General features: G+C 37.6%; 1 protein-coding gene across 6 annotated transcripts in view; it reads right to left on the reverse strand.

Annotated features, from left to right (window-relative positions):
- LOC127063596 (paired box protein Pax-6-like) overlaps positions 1 to 15753 on the reverse strand; it is a 94346-nt gene that overhangs the window by 35136 nt on the left and 43457 nt on the right. For all 6 annotated transcript variants that reach the window (XR_007781434.1, XM_050993609.1, XM_050993617.1 and 3 more), the window contains exons 5-6: positions 3056 to 3258; positions 2684 to 2793 (exon numbers count right to left, since the gene is read on the reverse strand). Coding sequence is in view for 5 of the 6 variants with exons in the window: in XM_050993609.1 (XP_050849566.1) it covers positions 2684 to 2793; positions 3056 to 3258 (313 nt within the window). In the remaining variant the exon portion in view is untranslated. The remainder of the gene's footprint in view (positions 1 to 2683; positions 2794 to 3055; positions 3259 to 15753) is intronic.

The raw sequence follows: 15753 nt of genomic DNA on the forward strand, positions 1-15753 counted from the left end.
ACACCCCAGCGACGATGATGACGTCAACGACGTCGACGACGACGACGACGACGACGACGACGACGAGGATTGCGATTTTGTCAGCAAAAGGTTACGCGATCGTCCTCCAACGAAATGTCCTCTTTTTTCCTCTCTCTTTTCTTTTCTCGTTCTGTTTCTCTTTTTTCTTAATTTCTTTTTATCTATGATTATTCGTACGACATGTATTTACATGCAGATACGTACATTCTACATTCTTTATATTTATGCAATAACTCTTTTACATACGAAAGACCGTATTCTATAATATTTACACGTAAGTATATTCACATTTTATATGACCATACAATGTTTATTTATACGTATATACTTTACGTAGGTTTGTGTTTCGCTTTCTTTTTCTTGTCTTTTATTTCTTTCTGTCTTTTTTCCCTTTTTCGACAGATCATATCTCGCAAGACCATATATACATATAAGTGTGTATTTGAAATCGAAAGAAGAGCCCAGAGGTGGTGCGATGATTGCGTAGTAATCTGCTTTCGCTTTGCTTTCCTACCGAAGGGTTGGGAAAGAGAGAGTATGGTTGTTAGCCGGAGGCATGCTTGGGTCCTCTCTCTATCTCTTTCTCTCTCTCTCTTTCTCGATAACATCTATCGAGAACAGCTGAGAAAGAGAGAGAGAGAGAGAGAGAGAGAGAGAGAGAGAGAGAGAGAAAGAAAGATATATATATATATATATATATATATATACACATAAATACATATATATACACATAATATATATACCATGTAGAGAAGAGAGAAACAACCCTCCTGACACGAGTTATCCTATAAACGGTAGGCACCCCCGCGCAGAAATCTACGGATAATCCGGCCCCGGGGGCCCGCGTGTGGTTGAACGCTCGCAACAGTTACCATATTTGATTGTGCCCCCTTCCTACCAGTGCGGAATACGAAATGACGTTCGTGCTGAAGATCAGAGGACCTGTCTTTGCCATTCCGTTGGTGTATCTATCTACTTGTTTCAAGAGAGACAGAGAGAGAGAGAGAAAGAGAGGGAGAAAAAAGAAAAGAAAAAAGAAATCATTTTTGTTTGTTCATGGAGAAAGGATTATATTATATTTTAAACGATCTACTGATATTTCTTAAATATCAATTAAAAAATGTCTATCGGTCAGAACGACGAAAACAATTTTAAACAAATTTATCGATCCTTCTGACTTCATCGACAAATTAATTTTATTGTTTATAGTTGTTTTTTTCTTTATCGAAAGGAGAAGAAAGAGAGAGAAGAGAGAAGAAAAGAATTTTTTTTTATATCGAGAAAAAGTATTGTCCTCCGTTGGGACGTCAGGAAAATTGTTAAAATCGTTTTCTTGAAAAAAAGAAGAAAAAAGAAAATTATAAACGAAACCACCGATCGTTTTCAACGCTTAGCAGCAATAATTTGATTTAAACGGAACGAAAATAATAAACGGACACGTCATTTCTCATTTGATCGATGAATCGCAACCTCAGTAGTACCCCTCATTCTCTCTCCCTCCCTCTCTTTCTCTCTCTCTCTCTCTCTCTCTCTCTCGTTCTCTGTACGTTGTTGTACGATGGCGTGAGGAAAAAGAGTGAGAAAGAAATCCTGCGTTTGATGTCGCGGCAAAAGGGAACGGAGACGCGATGAGGGGAATAGAAAGTACAGAGAGAGAGAGAGAGAGAGAGAGAGAGGGTGGGTGAGGTGCACAAGGGTTGTAGTTTCGCGTCGGTCGGCCAGTCGGTTGGTCGAGCGTAACCACGTTTGTCTATACTCACCCTGTCATCCTCCCACCCCTGTTCACCCTCACCCTCACTCTCTCTCTTTCTCTTTCTCTTTCTCTTTCTATTTCTCTTTTCACCGCCCCCTCCTCGTTCTTCCGTGCTTAAACGTTACAATTATTACCGGAAAAGCGCTGCACACGCATGCGGCAAACCGCGGGAGCCACCGGCGGAATTACATTGATATTAGTATTGTTTCGGCCGGGAGATTAATTAATTAAAACGCTCTTCTATATACGCGCGGCTCGACCCTCTCCCGCGCACTTCACCACTCGCGTTTCCCCATCTATCGTACATATATATCATATATATTATATGTGTGTGTGTGTGTATGTATGTATGTAGGTGTGTAGATGTATACGTATGTATATATTTATGTACATACATGCTCTAACAAACGGGGTGGTAACTGGGCGACGAATAATCGAGCGAACGTTCACGTTCGGACTTACAGGGTGGATAAAAATTATCTGTCATCGAATGACGATTTTCAAATTCAACGATTGTTCTTGTTGATCGGATCATACTGCACTGTATGGTACGAAATTGATCACATACTTTTCAAAGTTTGTATTATATCGGACGTTTGATATGTATGTGTATTTGTTGATATATAATAATAATAATAATAATAATAATAATAATAATAATAATAATAATAATATCTGATCAAAGTTGTAAATTAAATAAATCGTTTGTTGTTAGTTCGAAAAAGATTATTGGTTCGTTAAAGGGACGTCAACACGTCATTTGATTATTGTCAAAGGCACTATGTGACGACTTTGAAGCAAATAAGGAAGAAAGGGAGAGTGAGAGAAAGAAAGAGAGAAAAAGAGAGAGAGAGATAGATAGATAGATAGAGTAAAGGAAAGAGAAAGAGAAAGAGAAAGAAGACTCACCCTTTTTGGCGTGGAGAATATCAGCGGGATCAGGCGGTAGCGCCGTGCAATGGCTCGGACTCAGACTAGGCTGAAGACTCGAGAAAGGGCTTCCCGCACCCGACGGATACCTTAAAAATCGAATCTTCTTTATTTTCTATTACTACCGGCTTCTTGCTCGACGAATGTCATTCAAAATATTAAAAACTAGACTATATTTAAAATTTAACAGATATCAATATATACGTATATATGTATATACACGTATGTATGTATATATAAATAAATCATGAAAGAGAGAGAGAGAGAGAGAGAGAAAGAGAAAGAGAAAGTATGCTTATGCATGTATGTGTGTATGCGTTAAGATCGTTGTTAAGAAACTCGATAACTCACCAGGGATTGGGTCTTGACCAGCCAGTGGTCTGTCCGTTCAGTAGCCTGAGCTTGTCGTAAACGCTCTCGGCAGGACTACCAGCGCCAACACCTACGCCGATGCCAACTCCAACTGCCCCTACACCCTGTTGCTGTTGCTGCTGTTGTTGTCTTTGTTCCTTCTGTGCCGCCAAGTTCCTCAATACCCTGTTGATGGACGAAACCTGAAGAAAGAAAAGCAAAGAAAGAAAAGAAAAAAAAGAACGAAAACAGGAAGGAAAGGAGGAAAAAGAAAAAAAAAGAGAGAGCGAGAAGGAAAAAAGAAAAAGATAGATAGATAGATAGATAGATAGAGAGAGAGAGAGAGAAAGAAAAAAAAAAGGAAAAAGAAAAAAAACAGGCATATACTGATCATTGAACGATTGCGCGATTCGCTTAATTATTTCGTTCGACTCTTAGGTAAACTTTTGATAGATACCAATGATGACGATCTTTGAATTTATTTATTTAGAATATCGAGATGACGAAAGTAATGATATGATATATTATTAGCGAGGATTAATGGGAATAGGAAGAAAGGGTTAGAATCGTAACGGGTTAGGTAGGATAGAATCGTCGAAGGTCGAAGAGGAGAAAGGGGACAGGTGGGATAGGGTGAGATGGGGTGATAGTGAAGGGAGGTAATGGGGTGGGGTAGGGGGAAGTAGAAGGAGAAGGAAGGTAGATGGAGATGGATGGAAATGGGGAAGGAGGAGGAGGAGGAGTTGGAAGCGCTTCTGCCCGATGAAATGCGACGAGAGAGCGGTAATTAAAACGATGCGGTGAGCGCTTGCCGATGTGTGTACCACGAGGGAGTTAATTACCTCCGCCTTCAATTATATCCGTCTCGCGCCACTCCAAGGGGACTTTGGCTTCTGCCAACGTAAGTACGCACTCGCGCGTCTGCGCCACTTGCGATTGGGTGTAAAGCGTGCGCTACGTTGCCTGTTAGCTCCTTGATATGTGAACTGATTATATATAAATGTCTATGTACATATACTTAGACATATATATATATATTATATAAATATAGGTATATATATATGTGTGTGTGTGTGTACGTGTATATGTATATGTCTTACGCGCCCGAAAGAGACTATTCGAATACTCTCACACTGAATTCTTCCTTACGCGAGCTGATGCGCGCCGCGTTGTAGCAGAGGGAATTGGCTAATTTACCAGAGATTCGATTTTCCTCCATCTCTTCTCTCTCTCTTTCTCTCTATCTCTCTATCTCTCTATCTCTATCACTCTGTCTCTCTTTCTCTCCTTTTCTTTCTCTTTCTTTTGCCATCCATTGCGACATGGGAATAAACTGACGTAAAATCAGTGCTCCATTAAATACTATGACGTACACGTATCATCTACCTATCTCTACAGTGAGGGGAAACAACTCACGAATTCAACTCTTTAAACCTGCTAATACGAAAGTCAGCGTGAACCAACGGATAAAACGGATCACGATGCGGGTAAGCTATGCTTGGATTTACCGGATCCCGATTAAACCACCCTCTCTCTCCCTCTCTCTCTCTCTCTCTCTTTCTCTTTCTCTTTTCTACCAACTTTTCTTTTCCTTTTTGTCTATCTTCTTGCCTCTTGTGTTCAACTTCTTTCCTTTACTTTCCTTTACTTCCCTTTACTTTTCTCGAAACCCCTTCCCCTCTACTCTCGTTTCTTTCCTCACGCAAGTTCCATCGCTTTTCGTCGTTCCCGTCAGTTGCAGCTCGCATAAATCTCGAAGAAGAAATCGTGAAAGAATTCCAAGAGGAGGACTGAGGGTAAGACGAGAGGATAGGGTAGGGTAGGGTAGGGTAAGGTAGGGTACGATAGGGTAGGGTAGGGTCGAGGAGGGGTACAGGAGGAAATAAGGATTCTTTTCCTGGCGACGATAGTTCCCTACAATTTATTTTCTCACTCTCATTTCTCCTTCTCATTTCTCCTTCTGATTTCTTTCCTTATATTCTTATTTCTTGGAAATTCGTTCGTAAATTTTCATATTTATTACTTATAATACACGGGAACGATTATTATTTATTTTCACATTCCTTAATACAATAATAAAATTCTTCTTTCTTTCTTTCCTTCCTTCCTTTTTTTCTTTCTTTCTTTCTTTCTTTAGATTGGATTCCGAAAGGTAAAGAAGGAGACATAGAAAAAAAACGACAGAGAAAGAGAGAAAGACAGAGAAAGAGAGAGAGAGAGAGGAATTTCAACGAGAGAGATTGGCCACAGGATATTTTCGTTCCCTTGGGTTTGTTAGACTTGGTGTCAAGGGTCCACAGCGTTGAAACGAGCTGACATCTCGGACCCACGAGTAGGAGCGGTGTCGTCGTTGGTTCCTCCTCCTCATCCTCTTCATCCTCCTCATCCTCTTACTTCTTCAACTCCTCCTCATCTTCCTTTTCCTTCTCCTTCTTCTCTTTCGTTTCCTCGTCTTCACTATCGTCGACATTCCCCTTTTCCGAACGAACGATACATACACCAATGTTGGTTAACGTCACACATACACACTCACACAAACATATGTACGACGAAACGTCACCGGCACGTTTCCTCTTCTAATCTTCTAACGTTCTATATTCTTCTTTAATTAACAATCAAATGATATTGAAGTATCGTGATCACGAACATCGTTCGATCATCAAAGTGTAAATTATCTATCTATTACAATATCACGCGATACAATACAAAGCGATCGCTAGAAGGAGGATTTGTAAATTGATTCGTAAACTTCTGTTTTGTTTTTCCTGTTATTTCCTTTCATAATTATTCTTTCTTCAATTCTGTAAGTTTATTTCTACGAGTTTACTATATTTTGTTTACTTAATTCAAGAAGAATATAAGATGTTAATATTATAAGATTGCTTTTAATGTATAACGATATCTATGTACATGTGTGTATAGAAAATTAAAAAAAAAAAAGAAAAATAAAAATGAATGAAAAAGAACAAGCAAATCAGGATCAAATATCAAATTATAAAAAATAATTATAGGTAATCATTTATAATACTTAGAACGCTGTATCATCGATGTCGTATATATTTTCTTGTGATCTACAAATACAGTGTACACACATACACACACATAAATATCTATATCTTCTTATTTACCTATACCTATCAAAAAGTCGACCAACGTCGAAAACGTTGTCGTCGAATGAATGAAACGTCGCGGTTGAAGAAGAAGGGCCCTCGCGACAAAAGCTGAAAGCAGGCCCAAAAGAGAAAGAAAGACAGAGAACAAGAAGAAGAGAGAAAGAGAGAAACGGAAAGAGAGACTGCCAGTCAAACGACAAAATCCGGCTTTTTCGTTTATGACATCGAGTGTCGCCATACTATTTGACCGCATTTTGATTGACGTACACCGCAAATATAGGTATATATCGTTCCTCTAGATAGATTTCCGACGTGTGTCAACCCTCTTAGGTTCCTTCGTCCTTCGTCCTTCCTCCCTTCTTTCCCCTTTTAAACCTCGCCCCCCTCTTATTTTACCTTCTCTAGCGATTATTGGCTACCGCTTAAAAATTCATCTTGACAATGCTTCTGTATTGTCGTGATACTCTTGAAAAGAGAGAGAGAGAGAGAAAGAGAGAGATAGAGATAGAGAAAGAAGAGAATGACAGAGAGAGAGAGAGAGAGTACTTGAGAGAAGTCGACGAAACGATCGACTTATGACGGTTTTTTCGCGTTAAGTGGACCACTTCTTTCGATCATTCCGTTGTTTGTGCTTGTTCCGTTGTTTATGTAGTTTTGATTTTTTGTTTTTTCTTTTTTTTTGTGCTCCGCAAATCCCAGCTGTCTGTGCTCGAGATTTGTCATCGTCGAGATATACGTAAGTTACCGTAAATTTTTATCTTGTTTTTAATAGGGTTGAACCGTATACGTTATGTTTGGTTATTCATATAAATTGTTACTTCGTCAATGTTTATATTATCGTTAAGTTCGTATTCTAAAAATGATTTTTTGCGATATCGTAGAATGATGAATGTAATAATTTGTATTTGTTTCAATTATTTGAAAATACATTATTGAATAATTTAATGATGGTAAAGATTAATAATTTATTTACTTTTTTATTATTACATATACGTTCTCTATCTCGTTTTGATATAGATATATTTGATAAAAATATTATATATTATTGCAATGCAATTATATGACTATATTAAAAAGTGGATAATTATTTTGTTCGTATATATCATACAAATATAATATCACTTAGTAACGATTTATATGGTGTACTATTTTTTATATCTATTTATCGAATACAATATATATATATAATAAAAAAAATTCTCAAAAATAAGGACATTTTTTTTTATATGGAAAGAATATATCAAAGAAAGAGATTTTGTATGTCTACATGTGTATGTATATACGTATGTATGTATAAAAACTATACATAAGTACGTATATAAGTCCGAAAGTGTTTTAACATCGTCGTATCGCCGTAACGCATCGCGATATAACGCGGCAGGAGCACAAAAGGAGCGTGGATATTATCCTCCGGTCCGTGCATAAAGGACGACACGCGGCGGGGGCTTAAAACACGACGGGAGAAAAGAAGAAGCCGTCGACGGATCGATGAAATTAGCATGAAGCGTGAAGAGCCCAGAGGGTGGACGATTCTTGAAGAGGGTGACGGCACGTTGGATAGAGACGTCATAATATTGTTCTCGAGTCCGGATTCTAAGATAATTTCTTTCAACATCGAATTATTTTATTTCTTTTTATATACTAAGATCAGTTTCTCAGATCTGCTAAATGGAATATTTTCTTGAAAAAAAAAAAAAAAAAAAGAAATATGTTTTAGCATATCAAATGTAACGGCACGTTGGATAGAAACGTCATAATATTGTTCTCAAGTTCGGATTCTAAGATAATTTCTTTCAACATCGAATTATTTTATTTCTTTTTATATACTATTATTATACTTTTTATTACTATTATTATATATTATTATAATTTTTATATGCTATTATAAGATCAATTTCTCAGATCTACTGAATGGAATATTTTCTTGGAAATAAAAGAAAAACATTATTTTCTACTTTGGAATATCAAAGGACGATTGTCGATGTTTGATAATAAAAAAAAACTGATTATTGCAGTTAAAATTATTTCAATTTGTGATTGTTTTCAATGCTTGAACACTTTGAACGTCACTAATAGAGATTTCTTAGATTAAATTATCAGATTGAGAGAAAGAAATAAAATTAGGATTATTGTATTTGATTTAGACTTTAGTTAAAACAACTGACAAATTAATTATCATATCCTTCAAATCGTTTCAATTTTTGATCTTATTCAAAAAGTGCGAATACTTTGATATTAAAAAAAAAAGGAAAGAAAAATATAATTGGAAACGTGAAAACAAGATAACCGTATAAAAAATAATTGCGAGAAAAAAAGTAATTGTTTTAAATTACGATGGTAAAAATTAATTTTTAATAATTCGACGTATTCGATATGTAGATATTTAACAAAAAAAAAAGGAAAAAAAATCATCGATATAAGAAAGAGATGACGATTGTTATATGATAAAAATCATATTCAAAATCTTTTCACGTATTTTTGTAGGGTCAATGTACACGTGTCGAATCCTCACACTCATAAGTTTTTTGTTTTTTTTTTTTATGAGCGTTTATTCGCGGTAGTCGCGTATTTCCGTTCCCTTCTTTTCCGTTTCTCTCTTTCTCATGTTTTTTTGTCCTCTCACTCGTACACGATACAAGTGTGCGAATCGTGAAGAGCGGAAGAAGCGGAGGGTGCGACTCTCTTCTACTTTCCTCCTCATTCGGTCCACTTCCGTTGTCCTGAGGGTTCTATTGGGCTCTATACAGAGTAGCTTTATTATGGTGAAAACATTCCGGAGGAGTGGAGTAGGGTAATTCGATGCGCGTAATCGAGACACTGTAGATGATGTAATATATATATATATATATATATATATATATATATATATATGTATGTATGTATATATGTGTGTGTACACTACTTAAAAAGTATATTCTCAAGGAGAAAAAGACAGAGAAAAGGAGAGAGAGAGAGTATGATAGAAATATTAAAGATGGCAAAATTGTCATCCATTGTTTATCTCAATAATAATTTAAACATAAACATCTGAAGAATATGATGTCCTGAAGAAGAAAAAAAGAGAGAAAGAAATACTAAATATGGGGAATTCGTCCATTATTTATCTGAATAATAATTTAAATACAATCCAAAAATATGATATCTTGAAGAAAAAGAAGAAGAAGAGAGAGAGAGAGAGAGAGAGAGAGAGAGAGAGAGAGAGAGAGGAATACTAAATATGTAAAAATTATCAATCATTTATCTCAATGATAATTGAAATACAAAAAATCGAAAACTATGATGTCCTGAGGAAATAAGAAAGAGAAAGAAAGATAGACAGACAGAAATATTAAACGCGAAAAAAGTATCTCTTAATGGCGATAAAAATTTATAGAAAAGAAATTGTTCACCGATTTTCAAATAAAATTTTATTTTGATAATCTTTGTTATTATCGCGATACGTATCGATCATGAGTATTATAAGTTTGACACTTGATGGCTCGTTAACGAATAGATCTCTTCTAAAAAAAGATTTAGGAGGGTGCGATGATATGGTGGCACGTGTTACTCGCTACTTCCGCTAGAGTTATTCACGAAATATTATAACATGTCATTACGCTAACTCCCTTCGGTTTTATGATTCTATACGTTCTCTTTCTCTCTCTCTCTCTCTCTCTCTCTCTCTCTCTCTGTCTTTCTGTTTTTGTATGTGCGAGAGAAGGAAAGTAAATATAAATAGCAGGTTATGATAAACCGCTACGTTGTTGTTACTCTCTTATATTATGAGAAATAAATGGAAGGTAAGTACCTGACCTATAATTCTATTATTGTAGATATCAATGTTGTTCAAAATATTGTTTAAAAAAAGAAAAACTGAAATAGAGAAAGTGAATGAATGAATCGTTCGAAGAGAATAAGTCAAACGTAGTTAACGACGTATACCCCGACCATTATGTGTTTCGAGTAAGGTTTAAAAGGCTCACTGACCCGTTTACAAGTGCTACCGAAGCACTTTTGCAAAGACGCGAAAGTGCACGTATTTTATAACACGTGTCTCGAGATTTCGAAACGTCGATTACATTGAATAACAATCGTACGGTCCAAACGTTTATTATCAAAGTCATTATTTTCAATTCAATTTTTATATCCATCTATTAATTTTTTTTCAATTTGCAAATCATCATCGAATTGTATGATTTATTACTTATTTTATTATATTTTCCAGAAATATTGAAATGTCGATTGTTTAAACAATGATCGATTCGATCTCGACTTTTTTTTTTCATATAAATTATTCGTAATATTTAGGAAATATACGATCGATACTTTTACGTGTTCCTTTCGAGATAAAAAAGAAAAAAAAAAAATGGAATTTTGTATGCTATCGGACATTGTTGGCAATTTCTCGGCGATTATTTCCAATTACGATCGTAACAAATTCGGGATGGAAAAAGATGGAAGTGGCACGCGTCGTGTACGAGACGATTCGAAATCTCTTTCGCGCGCCCTACGCAAAGTCAAGCCGTATGGCGTGGGAAAGCTCGACCGGTGTCGAATCGAGTCGATAGAAAAAAAAAGGAGAGAAAGAGAGAGAGATGGATGAAAAGCGTACAGAACGATATTGCCTGACGACTCTATTAAGCCTGTTTGCGATCTTCGACATTACGAGTTTACTGTATCAACGACACATTTTTTTTTTAAATTTCGCAGTTATTATTATAAATTATAAAAATTTACATATATATATATATATATATATCGAACGCGATACGAATTAAAAACCGTGATTATAACTTAAATCGGGAAGGATGAAAAAAGATAATATAAAGTTATAAATATAATTATAATTATAAAAAAGAAAAAACAAAAAAAAAAGAGAGATAAAGAAAAAAAATTATCAAACCTTTTATTCTCGATCCCATTCGATTATCGCGTTTTAATTATTTTCAATGCAATTATCGAGAAAAATTTTTCGAACCGTGAAATTCCGAGGATCCAACGACGCGATTTCTAATCGTGACGATCGCGACGATTTCGCATAACTCGAAAATCATCTACGAAAACGATCCAATCTCAGGCGACGACTTACACGAATCTTCCTTTCTCCTGTATCGTTATCTCGCGAGCCATTATTCTAGGAGATATCATAGTCGCTTTGATTTATCGTCGCCAACTACCAAGGAAGTTACCTTTTCACAGTGTTACTATCGTCCATGTATCACAAACATTTTCACGTACCACGATAGTTCTTATCAACGCGTGACAGAAAATGAAAAGGAGAAAGATACGAGTTACGTATGAGCGAATTTTTTTGTTCTTTTTCTTTGTTTCTCCTTTTTTTCTTTTTTTTTTTTTTGATAACGATGGAATATAATTAAATATATAAATTTTAACTGTAAATATTACTCTCGTTCGATTGTATCACCGACATTTTCGTACATCGCGATATTTCTTATCGACGCGTGACGGAGAATGAAAAGAAAAACGATAAGGGTTATGTACATGACGAATTTTTTTTTCTAACCCGATAGAATACAATTCAATATAGTTCAATGAAATTTATGAAAAAAGAAACAAAAAAAAAATTGCGAATATTAATGTATCTTTGAATCATTTCGCTTGGACTCGCTGATAATATTAATAATTATCGAAGGCAAGGGAAAAGAAGAAAATTTTTTATGAATAAAAAAAAAAGAAAAAAGGAGATTATTATTAGACATACAAAAAAAGAAGGAAAGAAAAAAGAGAAATAAAGAAAAAAGAAAAGAGATACGTCGAATGGTTTGATTTAAGGAAAGAAAGAAAAATATTTTTTTCTCCCCTAAGTACTCTTTACTGGTAACGAATCGTGCCGCAAATGATCTCCCTAACGTGACGACCGTTAGGACGGAATAGCAACCCTCTTAGTTTTTCAACGGTGCGAAGAAGAAGCACAACGTGATGTCGTCCTGTGGTTGCTATCAAGGCACAAATTACGGCACTGAGAAGAAAAAAATAACGAGAGAGAGAGAGAGAGAGAAAGAGAAATAAAGAGAGAGGGAGAGAGATGCACGCTCCCCGACTTTTACATTCAGTCGAGTATGCAGAGAAAAAGAGAAAGGGAAAGAGAAAGAGAAAGAGAAAGAGTGCCGGTAGGTAGGTAGTAGAAGAGAGGGATGTAAAAGAGAGTAGTACGGGGTGGGACTGGACGAGCGGTCGCACCAGCAAGCAAGATACAAATTACATTTAAATAGAAGTCGAGGAACGCAAGGTATTCGCAATTTAAACGGAGGGTGGTTCAGAGAGAGAGAGAGAGAGAGAGAGAGAGAGAGAGAGAGTGAGAGAGAGAGAGAGGAACAGTGGGACGGCAAAAGGGTGATTTCGAAATGTGCTGTGAGAAGGAGAAGGAAAGAAAATACGTAAAGAGATAAAAAGAGAAAGATGGATAGATAGATAAACACACAGAGAAAGAAAGAGAAAGAGAGAGAGAGAGAGAGAGAGAGAGAGAGAGAGAGAGAGAGAAAGCTAGTATCTATCGATGCTACTATCTCTTTTCATCTTTTCCGATTTAAGCTATAATCACGTTTTTTAATCCGTATCACGTTCGATATACATATACAGGGTGATACCTAATATATATCTACTACCACAACGTAGAACTTGAGAAGAAACTTGAAAAGAGTAGGATAGAAAGTGAGATAGAGCGAGATTCGGTATTTAACAGCACACTACAGGGGTTCCCTTGAAAAGTATGGGGGTGGTCGAGGATGCCACGCGTCGAACGTTATTGCCTCCTGCGTTCTCTGTCAAACGATGAGTCCCACCCGTAGAGAAAAGAGAGAGAGAGAGAGAGAGAACGAGAGAGGACCATCCTCTTCGAAATTCTCCTTCAGCGACGAGCTTCGGATGATAGTTTCCGAATGGAGAGTGCACTCCGGGATACGCCACGTGCGCGATTTTACACCGTTTTAGCCGCTGCCACCCCCATTCCCAACCTCCTAACCCCCAACCAACCCTCCGATCTATGTAGGGGAACTAGCTTGAAAATGTTGCATCGAGATGATTCCTTCGAGAGTCCATTATATCATCGATCGAATAAATCTCATTTTTAATCACATCTAGATTGAAATCTAGAGAACGTTTGATTATACGTCTACTCGAAAGGAAAGAAAATAAAAGAAAAGAAAGAAGTAAGAAAATAATTACGTTATTTATAAATAATTCGATATCGTACACTACGTGCCGGCGTATAAAATTGATTACTAATTTATAAATTCGATTAAAGTGTAATGTAGAATGAAAGTGAGATAGAAATAAAGAGAGAGAGAGAGAGAGAAGAAAATCTAAACCACAAACATATTAGATACACGCATATACGATAATTTAAAAAAAACAAAGCGGATCGCGAAAATCGTATAGATATACATCGTAGTAGAGTCCAACGATATAGAGTCGACCTCCATTTCGCCATTTCGTATACACACAGATACAACATCTAAATATATAAAGAGAAGATCGAAGAGGCGCGATCGATGGAACCATATCGGCAATAGAAACGCGTCGAGATAGATTCCATGTGTAGTGCCTTGCGTCAAATCGTATTGAGTATCGCACGATCGAAGTTTCTTCATCGATCGAAATTGAAGCGAGGAAGAAGAAATGAAAGAAAAGGAAGAAGACGAAGAAGACGAAGACGAAGAAGAAGAAGAAGAAGAAGAAGAAGAAGAAAGGGAAAAGGATAGTCGGAGATAAAAAGATCTGAAAAAGAAAAAACAATCTCGATCGGTTGATGATCCCGTTCGTGATGGCGGAACGAGAAAAGGGAAAAGAGAAACGAATTGTGTGTGTTTACGTGTGCGTTTAGATATATGTGTGTATCTATATGTGTGTAGAGCGAAACGAAGAAGGAATATAGTTTCGAAAAGAAAGAAAAAGAAGGCAAGAAAAAGAAAAGAAAAAACAAACAAACAAAAAAAAAAATTCAAAGATCGTCGATACGATAGCGCCTCGTGAAGGAAAATGTCCCGAAGACAATCAATCGGTCGGCCTGTAAACCGATATCCTTCGTGCGTAGGGTGCTCCGGGTCCGTCTACGGACCCTGTTGAGGAGGGACCAGAGGAAAGGAAAAAAGTGAGAGGAGAGTAGAATATGCAAGGCCCAAGAGAGGAGACACGTTCTCGAGGATCCTGATTGGACGAGACAGCCGGTATACGGCGGTCGAACTTGGACGGCATGGTGTAGGGTTGCGAAAGCAGTCAGCGGTTAAAATGACGTTAACTGCTTCGACAGAGGGTATCCCCACTCTTTCGGTCTCTCCCTCTCTCTGTCTCTTTCTTTTCTTTTTTCTTCTTTCTTTTTTTTTGTTCTTTCTCTCTCCGAGGAGCAAGAAGTAGGAGAAGGTACCTGCCATCCTGCACTTGGTTTCGTTCTAACCGTGAAAAATAGAAAAGAAAGAAAGAGACTCTATATAATTTTGATAAACGTTTGATATAATTGATAAGTTTGATATATTAATAACCGACGAATCTAATGGACTCTTTCTTTTTTTTTCTTTTTCGTTTACTTCAAATCCGCGACATTGTCCTTTCTTCATTTTCCTTTTCTTCCCATTCAATATCTCATTCGATCTGTTTTAAAATCGATGGGTATGGTGGGGAGTGGGTGGTAGAGTGGAGGCGAATTAAATAGAGAGAAAAAGAGAGAGAGAGAGAGAGGAAGGGATAGCAATGATAGAAGAAAGAGAAAATCATGTGAAAAGAGAAAAGAATTCCGAGGCGTTATGGCTCGCATTAATATCAGAACGATGGAGGGTATCGAGCCGGTTAGAACGATGCGGCAGCCGTCGGCATAGGAAATTAATTCCGCGAAAACCCTTCTTCGTTGGTGCATCGTCCGGCACGGCAATGTCGTCGACGACGGTCCGGTGATTAAAAGGGACGTTGGGTAGAGGATGGCGTCGGAGAAAGAAAAAGAAGAGTTTGGTTGCGCGGTAGAAGCGCCATGCTGCTGGATCGACCGAGGGGTTGTTAGAGGGGAACGGGGGAGGTGGTTGAGACGAGACGAAGCTACGACGATGGCAACGGAGAAAGAAGAAGAAGAAGAAGAGAGGAAGAGAAGAAGAAAAGAGAAGAGAAGAAGAAGAAGAAGAAGAAGAAGAAAAAGAAAAAGAAAAAGAGAAAGAAAAAAAAAGAAAAAGTAGATGGAGGAGGAAGAGGAGGAGGAAAAAAGAGGCGAGCCAAGAGAGAAAGAAGGATGGCTGAGGTAGAGAGAGGGAGTGGGAGAGGTAAAGGGAGAGGGTGGAAGTTAGTGGCGGGTCGGTGAGAAATACATAATGCAGTAGCCGGACGTCTCCGACACCCCCTAACTCAGCCCCTCCGTTGGAGCCGGCGGAGCTTCGAAGAGGGCTGCCGCTTCGCGAGAGGACGAAGGGCCGAGAGGACGAAGGGGTGCATTGATTTACGCGGCCAGGGCAAGCCGAGGGTGTCTCCAAGGCGGACGTGCAGGGGCCAACAATTCACTCGCCTCGGGTTCCAGGAGCCATCCATTACTTTGCCTCTTCCACCCCTTCTCTCCAACCTCACCCCCTCACCTCCCACCCTCCCTCCCTCCCTCCCAAGTCCCACTCC

The sequence above is a fragment of the Vespula vulgaris genome, chromosome 1, assembly GCF_905475345.1.
Source record: "Vespula vulgaris chromosome 1, iyVesVulg1.1, whole genome shotgun sequence".
NCBI lineage: Eukaryota > Metazoa > Arthropoda > Insecta > Hymenoptera > Vespidae > Vespula > Vespula vulgaris.